The sequence below is a fragment of the Sinocyclocheilus rhinocerous genome, unplaced genomic scaffold, assembly GCF_001515625.1.
Source record: "Sinocyclocheilus rhinocerous isolate Xijiao unplaced genomic scaffold, SAMN03320098_v1.1 scaffold2943, whole genome shotgun sequence".
NCBI classification, from domain to species: Eukaryota; Metazoa; Chordata; class Actinopteri; order Cypriniformes; family Cyprinidae; genus Sinocyclocheilus; species Sinocyclocheilus rhinocerous.
The window spans coordinates 11670-20350 of record NW_015646370.1 but is presented as its reverse complement, the minus strand read 5'-3'; the positions used below and the strand labels follow the sequence as shown (position 1 = coordinate 20350).

The following is an 8681-nucleotide window of genomic DNA, read 5'->3' as shown; positions in this document are numbered from 1 at the left end:
ATCAGGTGAAAGCAGCTGTTTAAAAACACGACTTGCCTTCGCGTTCATGGGGGAAAAAACTACATTTCCCAGCAGTCTTAGCCCAACAGTGCCGTAAACGACACGCCCAGTCGCAAAGCTGAACGGTGACGTTTGCAAATCTGATGTTTGTGCTTTGTGGCTGTTTGCTGGAAACGCCACATTCTCAAACAACAAAACACAAGGTTTATTCAGAAGAAATGTCGACGTTAGGATATTAAAAAAGAAAATCCGGGACGCTTGACGGCTTGGCGTCACACCTGGCTTCCTTTTCCCACCAAACTTCTGGATTTGGACGCTTCTGACCCATGCAGTGGTGGAGCAACACATTCTTGGCGTGGCGGTGAACATTGCTACTGTGATGGTTGCTGGACGGCTTTTGGAGCCATTATGGGGAGCGCTGGAGCTGCTGATCTTCTTCGCTGTGGTAAACGTAGCAGCCGGTCTCCTATCTGGACTCTCTTATCTTCTCACCTACGCTGCCACCTTTGACCTGGACTATCTGTTTGCTGTGCGGGTGTATGGTGCACCCGCTTTTCTGGGGGGCATTCTTGTAGCACTGAAGCAGACTGCGGGAGACACAACAGTGCTTCGAGTTCCTCAAGTACGTTTGAAAGCCGCCCCGGCGCTAGCTTTACTAGCAATAGCTGTCCTGCGGCTAGCAGGGCTGCTGGACACTTCAGCTCCACTAGCAGCATGCGGGTACGGCGCTCTGTCCGGGTGGGTTTACCTGCGCTTCTACCAGAGGCACTCTAGGGGGCGTGGAGACATGTCAGACCACTTTGCCTTCGCCTCCTTCTTCCCAGAGGCACTCCAGCCGGCTGTTGGCTTTGCAGCTGGGCTTGTGCACGCTGCCCTTGTGAAGATAAAAGTTTGTCGTAAGATGGTGAAGCGATATGATGTCGGGGCTCCATCCTCCATCACCATCAGCCTACCAGGCACAGACCCACAAGATGCAGAAAGGCGGAGGTACGTTAATTTAATTAAGAGTGGCTGATATTTATTTTCATGGTCAAGTCAAGTTTATTTGTACAGCGCTTTTCACGATACAAATCATTGCAAAGCAACTTTACAGCAAATTAAGTTTCTACAATATTTAGTGGTAGCTTATCAGTGGTGACTGTCAATTAATGTACATATGGCAGAAATGTACGGAATGGTATGGTTTATATTAACATTTATATACTATTTCTTCTAATTAGAAATGAAAATTAATTGTTTAAATGCTACAAATAGGTTTAGGAATTAGTACAAATTTTTAATGTACAGTATGAAAAGTATGGTTATTTTTTATTTTACCTAGTTATTTTAATATTTGTATAGTGCATAGATACATCCGTTACGTTATATGAAAACTGAAAATATAAAAATTAAAGCATGTAACAAATCACTAAGACTTAAACTATAAATATATTATTTAGTGTTTTACTAATTTTGCTAAATGTATTTGTCATTTTTATTATTTTTTACTGTATCTATTGCCTTTCATTTGTTTTTATTTCAGTTTTAGTTATTTTAGTACTTCTAAAGTTTGTTTTTCATCTAATATTTATATTTTAATTTCAACTTTATTTAATTAATTGTTGAATACATTTAAAACAAATCTCTAATATCGACCAAGGACCAATATGGTACCGACATATTGTGCATTTCTAGAACTAATAAAGTAAGTAAATTTGACACCGACCAGTCTGATTGTTCTCAGTTTTGATGTATCCATGTCTGTTTATTGGCGAATAGCAGCATCAGTTCATTTTTTGGTGTTTCCCCACAGGCAACTTGCTTTGAAAGCTTTGAATGAGCGTCTGAAGCGTGTGGAAGACCAGTCGGCTTGGCCCAGCATGGAAGACGACGAGGAGGATGATGAAGATGAGGAGGTGCGAACAGACACTCCTCTCCTTTCCAGCCGAGAGACTTTGCCACCAGCACCCAGCACCACACAAAATCCTACGGGACAACAGGAGTCCAGCATCATAAGTTTTGAAGATGCTCCGACCCATTCCTAACACAAAAAGACACACACACAATCCTTGTTTTTGTCCTGCAGAGTTCAGTTTATCCTTACAATCACAAACGCTACTGGAGACATCTCGCACACACACACATTATCTTGGTAATGTTTTACATACACAAACGAGGAGTTGCCACTAAATGAACACATTACCTAAACTAAATGACAAAGACATCCATACTCAGTTTTTCAGCTGTACAAAAAAAACCCTGGACTAGTCTGTTTCATAGCATCTGCAGTGCTCCAGTACTTCTGCTTTGTAAAAACAAGAATATCTTCTCTCCCTCTTGCCTCTTGTGTCAGGTTTTTGGGAAGTATCCTTTTGAATAAATGCTCTAATGGTTTATGGGATTCAGTTTTTAAATGTATGGCAGACTCTACAAATGTTTATGGGTTGCCTCTTTTTTTTTTTTTTTTTTTTTTTTTTTTTTTTTGCGCATAGTATCAGAAAAAAGGCAAGATTCCTCATATTTATTGAGCAGAAGATGGGACTTTTTTGCTGTTTACTGATGTAACGGCATCAAAAGAATGTCTGGAACTTCAAGGGCAGGATTGCTAAAGATGAAGAATGTTTATGCAAAATTTGGGACTTTTCGAAGAATGCGTGATATCTAATTTAAGGTTCTGCTCTCATTGATAAGGATGTGGCCCTTTGATTTCCTGTTTTCAGTCATGATGATTTCATAGGTGGAGGCACAGTGAGGAGAGAGTCGGATACAGTCATTTCAAAGATATTTTGTTCAGAATAGTTTGAAATGATAATAGCAATACAGAATCTGATTCTGTCCCCTGTTGTACCCTTTTCCTCATCTGTACTTTAATGATCTGTCTATATGTGTTGGCTTTGATAAGAGTGTTGCACTCTAAATTATGAGCTTGCATAATGGACCTGTTTTTATAAAACACAGATTGTCTACACAACGTGGCTTGAGTTTCATTTAATGTTACAATTTTTGATTAGGGTTCCTGAAATTTACACTAATATTTGTAACCCTTTTTCTTTGGGGTTTTTACTAGTAATTGTTGATCTGTTTTCTCATGGTTCCTATAGGTGTCAGCCTTGATGTTTCTAGCGCAGACTTATTCTCTGATTCAGGTTTCAGCCTAATTTTCTGATCTCTCTCCATCTATAATAAAGACTGAATGAAGAGCACACCTGTCCCAGAGGACCTTATTGATTCGAAACAATCGATCAGTGCTTTGTTATTCATATTATTAGTTAGTGTTTATAACTGTGTGCATGTACTGTATATACCATTCATTGGAGTCTGTATGATTTTTGTTTTTGATAGAAGTCTTATGCTCAGCAAGGCTGCATTTAATTGATCCAAATACAGTAAAAACAGTAATATTGTTAAGTTTTATATTTTAATATACTTATAATTCATTCCTCTGATGGGAAAGCTGAATTTTCTGCAGTTATTGAGTCTTCAGTGTCACATGATCCTTCAGAAATCATTCTAATATGCTGATTTTTGCTGCTTGAGAAACATTTTTTATTATTGCCAATTTTAAAAACAGTTGTGCTGATTAATATTTTTTGTGGAAACTGGTAAATTTTTTACAGGATTCTTTGATGAATATAAAAATTGAAAGAAAAAACACTATTGTATAAATGTATGAAAATAACAAATTTACATTAACAAAGGCTCTGCATGAGCTTTACCATGTTAGGCAAAAGACAGTCTCAAGTGGTTTTACAGACGTTTTATACAGAAAGTTCTTGTTTCATGAATGAAGGTTCGTTAAGCCCAAAACTTTCATGACTTCCATGAGGATATGAGAATATTAGTTTAGGAGGTGCTGATAAACATATTCATCTTCAGGTGTGTTACCCAGGCCCTCAGCATGCACAGAATCTCATTATAATGCATATTGTGTTTTTGATTTAGGTTGACATGTTGAAGTTAGGGTGAAAATCTCCTACATGGATGATAAAACCACTAGCTGATCTTTAGTGTCAAGGCTTTGATAAGAAGTGGAACTAGCCACAATATATCCCCCACCCAGTGTTCGAACTATACCGTGGACTTTGGGGGAGCCCACTTGGGGTGTTCGTGCGCTTGCGCGTGCCTCAAAAGAAGGCTTACAATGACTTACAAAGATACATAACAGCTACAAGTGTATGCACTACTTGCTTTATGCAAGCACAGGGGTGGAGATGGGTGGGTTTAGGGATCAGGGGGTGGAGACGGGTAGGTTTAGGTATATGTAAGGTGGGAGGGGTTGGTCTGGCCCCCACCCTCGCCCCCTGGATCTTGTGTTCTGCAGTGAGGACCATCTCCCCAAAATGGCAATTCTGTCATTTACTCACCCTGAACCACTCAGCCATATAACTAACTGCAGCACACAATGAGATGTTAGGCAAAAGACAGTCTCAGTCACCATTCGCTTTTGTTATATGAAACAAAAAGTGCAATAAAAGTGGATAGTGACTGAGGCGGTCGTTCTGATTTTTTTGTGTTCCACAGAAACTCGTACAGGTTTGGAACAACATGATGGTAAGTAAATAATGAAAAATGTCATTATTGAGTTAAATATTCTTATATCCGGTGGGTTTGTTTGTAGACAAAAGACCTTGTAATGAGGCACAGTTGCCGATAGATGGCGCATCAAACACGCATTATCATCGTCTGTTCTTCTCATTCAAGCTCATTCAGCTTGAGGGAAGTCCTATGCTCAGTTTCGTTTCTACATGCTCTCTTAATTGTTGCTTCCTAAAACAAGTCTACTGACATTTGATGCTGATTACATTTCAAGCAATATATTTCGATTTTTAGAGTTTCCTTTTCCAAAGAAACTTCATTCAACGGTATGCTTATACAGTTAGGGGTTGTTTTAAACTGGAAAAAGTTGTACGTTGGTTAGATAATAGTCCCATTTTGCTCCATGAACGACACATTTTTAGTTTTTAACTTCATATATAACACAAAACGGCCTTGTTAGGGTGGTCCGTCTCTCATAACGACTCATTCATCCACCGCCAAATAAACTCTCTTCAACGTGCTCGCGCAGGCGTGGCTCGAGCTCGTGCACGCAATCCCTTCCCCCTTCTGAATGCCCGCGCTCTGCGCGTACTCGCCAACGGTTTATTGTATCGGATAGAAGAGGCGACGGAGCTCCACCGTTGATATAAAACAAAACGGCTAACGTTAGCCATCTAAACTGCAAGTAAGGTTACTTTTTCTTCTCGTCTTTGTGTTTATGCAGATATTATAAACTTTATAAGCTCAATTCGCTGCGGACTGGTTGTTTTAAAACTACTTTTTAGATATAGTGGAAAGGTAAGAGCTCAGCGACTGACCATTCGCCGCTTCCGCGAGCAACCGCCGGCCGGGAAAAGCAGTTTACCCTCGGCGTCCAGATTTTAAAAACCGTTTAAAGATATATCCAGGTATTTAGGCATAATAACGAACTTTACAATGTGTGGTGAAAGCTGTAAAGTTCACATACAAGTGTTTCTACGTGAATATATTCGATATTACCGGTAACAGTTATATATGTGGTGGAAGCTGTTTGTCTTTGTTGATTTAAAGCGGTGAGCTAAAACTCGACCCAGACACGCGCATAATCTCAGATTTAGATGTAACTGGAGGATTATTGATTTTATTTACCTATAACTGACATTGTTCTTGAGTGATTTTCAACATTTGTTTAAATAAATAAGATTAGTAATCTAAAATAAGCAGAGGATTCATAAACTGTGATTAATGCAAATCTTTGAGATTATAATCTAATTAATGTGTGTTTTACTAACCTTTGTGATTGGTCGTATTCTTGAACATTTGAAATGTATAAGTTTTTCTAAGATAATCTTTGGCATTGTTTTGTTTGGTAACACAAATAACTTTATATCTTTATTCTGGTCCTTTCCCATAATTTGCTATAGTTCAGTCTTACATAATGTAGTGTATTATTGTAGTGTTGCTTTAAACAGTATTTAGTTGTGTTCAAGTGAGATATAATTATGTATTATATGTCATACAAACAAATTTTTCATTGGAAACAACAGTACAGGCAGTCGAACACAATGACAAATTTGTTCAGTTAGCTATGATATTGTAACAAGTCTTGAGTGACCGATAGAAGTAATGTTCCTATTAATATGGGTCTATAATCCCATACAGTGGTTTGAAACTCCCATTGGGTTTTATTTACAATTTCCTTGACCGCATGAGTGGGAGACATTTTAGAGCAAATCTTTCATAAATCAGTTTATGAATGTACATTGTCAAGTGGTTTTACAGACATTTTATACAGAAAGTTCTTGTTTCATTAATGAAGGTTCATTAAACCTACAGGTGCCATCCAGACTAATCTGTATCACTTTGAATAATTCACAAACCTTACTGTTGCCACGCAGTTATCAGGAGGTCCCAGAAGTCATGTGCCCACATGCTACCCAATGAATTTTGACTGTTTGACATCCATGTGGATATGAGAATATTAGATTAGGAGGTGCTGATAAACATCAGATTCATCTTCAGGTGTTCCCCAGGCCCTCAGCCTGCACAGCAACTCATTATAATGCATATTGTGTTTCGTTTTAGGTAGACATGTTGAAGCTGGGGTGAAAATCTCCCACATGAATGTACGTTTTAATATAGTGGGACATATGGAAGATAGAACCACTAGTTGATCTTTAGTGCAGAGGCTTTGTCTCTTCTGCTGGTTTTCAGACTTTGATCTTTAGCTTTGCTGCTCTGTGTGTGTCAGTGTTTAATCTACTGTCCATCAGAGCCACTCTCATTGCCACGGGCCTGTTCATCAATAATGTGGGCTCTGCTCTGTAGCTGCCAGCTTTATCTTGGCCACTGGGGTGCAGCTTGCACTTCAAAGACATCTGCCCCAGTTAACAGACACTTCCAGATCTGCCTCTATTTAAACGGCTGTTCTGGATCAGAAAATGAAGTGCTGTGTCATGTTGATGCGATCGGATGGGTTGGTTCTGCTGTGGTCATGTTGAAATGACTTTGTTGAAGGCTTGTCGGATGTCACCGTTGGCTGTGATGAGTCAACTGAGGACTCTGAACCCTGTGTGGCTTTGATTACTGGGCCTAAGGGATGGTTTGGTGTGTATTTACAGTACTTTATAATGGTAGAGGACTACCACGAATGGCTCCATTCATATTAGAGTTTGTATTTTGCAGGAAGTGACAATGAAAAATGAAGTATCCCAACATTATATAGCCATGGCAATTATTCCGGTTGCTGCTGCAAAGGTGACTGGTAGCGCAGTGCTGCAGTGTTTAACTGTGTATGTGTATGTCTTTTGTAGGTATGGCAGCGATTCGCAAGAAGCTGGTGATTGTAGGAGATGGAGCGTGCGGTAAAACCTGTTTGCTTATCGTGTTCAGTAAAGACCAGTTTCCTGAAGTCTATGTCCCCACGGTGTTTGAGAACTATGTCGCCGACATTGAGGTTGACAGCAAACAGGTGAGCACAACACACTTGAGAAATACAATGTGCATAAATATCATTGTTTCTAATTGTGTCACTCACTGAGGTGATTTTATGCTGATTATAAAACAATGACTTGTTAAATTCAGATGCTCAATAAAGTTTGGCTCATTTAAGGTCAAATTATTAGCTATTGGAGGACCATGTGTTCACATGTAAACCCCAAAACCCAGTTTAATAGGCTAAGTAAGTCCTTGCCTGTCAGCTGGAGCTCTTGGAAGTGGCTTTAATGTGAAAATATTGACCTGATTCACTTTCCTTATTTAGCTTAACATGCTGATGGCACCTCCATCTGTCCTTTTTGTGGTGGAAGTCCATTTTAATGGTTTGGGATGTTCTGAATGTGCGTTTGAGCTCAGTGTGTCTCTTTATCCAATAGGTGGAACTTGCTCTCTGGGATACCGCAGGACAGGAGGACTACGATAGGCTCCGCCCTCTTTCGTACCCAGACACTGATGTCATTCTTATGTGCTTCTCTGTTGACAGTCCTGACAGTTTAGGTAAGGATACTCTCTTTGGTCTATTGTTTTGTGTACCTTTCTCACATGCGCATGTTGTAATTACATTATCTTTCCTTTTTCTAATGAAACTGACCTCCGGTCGGTGTTAAACTCCAGTATTGACCTTTGATCTCTGACATCTGTGTAGAGAATATTCCAGAGAAGTGGACACCTGAGGTGAAGCACTTTTGTCCAAACGTTCCCATCATCCTCGTCGGCAACAAAAAGGACTTGCGGAATGATGAACACACACGCAGGGAGCTGACTAAGATGAAGCAGGTAAACATATACAGAGTATTTGCACAGAAAATACATTACTGTACTCTTCAACTGGATGTTTTTAAGATAATTGGTTGTTAAGTTTTTCTTGTTTCAATAAACGTAGAGTATTTGACAAAATCAAGACACAAATAATGTGAACTGACAGCATATTTTGTGTTGACTGTCCAATAGGAGCCTGTTAAGGCAGAGGAAGGAAGAGACATGGCCAATCGAATTGGTGCATTTGGTTACATGGAGTGCTCAGCCAAAACAAAAGATGGCGTTCGGGAGGTGTTTGAAATGGCCACTAGAGCGGCGCTGCAGGCACGCAGGGGAAAGAAGAGCAACAAATGCAGTCTTCTGTGAATACTCGCCATTGGATTCTGTGCCTGTACTGGGGCTCAAAAAGAGTGTGTGTGAGGGGCACTCAT

The 8681-nt window shown here is 39.7% G+C and overlaps 2 protein-coding genes across 5 annotated transcripts in view; both read left to right on the top strand.

The window, feature by feature from the left end:
- Nucleotides 1–262: 262 nt before the first annotated feature.
- LOC107707672 (transmembrane protein 115-like) lies at nucleotides 263–2470 on the top strand (the record flags this gene model as incomplete). Its single annotated transcript, XM_016511754.1, has 2 exons — nucleotides 263–987; nucleotides 1793–2470. Coding segments are annotated over 2 exons (957 nt in total), but the record flags the coding sequence as incomplete, so codon positions are not given.
- A 2035-nt stretch (nucleotides 2471–4505) lies between these two features.
- LOC107707673 (rho-related GTP-binding protein RhoA-B-like) overlaps nucleotides 4506–8681 on the top strand; it is a 4826-nt gene continuing 650 nt past the window's right edge. Inside the window, exons 1-6 of one of the 4 annotated variants that reach the window (XM_016511757.1) lie at nucleotides 5067–5200; nucleotides 5307–5423; nucleotides 7308–7465; nucleotides 7869–7989; nucleotides 8138–8268; nucleotides 8443–8671. In XM_016511757.1, coding sequence (XP_016367243.1) covers nucleotides 7310–7465; nucleotides 7869–7989; nucleotides 8138–8268; nucleotides 8443–8616 — 582 coding nt within the window. In that variant the 5' untranslated portion in view covers nucleotides 5067–5200; nucleotides 5307–5423; nucleotides 7308–7309 and the 3' untranslated portion in view covers nucleotides 8617–8671. Of the gene's footprint in view, nucleotides 4531–5066; nucleotides 5201–5306; nucleotides 5424–7307; nucleotides 7466–7868; nucleotides 7990–8137; nucleotides 8269–8442; nucleotides 8676–8681 lie in introns of those variants that run through there. The other 3 variants (XM_016511758.1, XM_016511755.1, XM_016511756.1) reach the window with 3 other exon arrangements.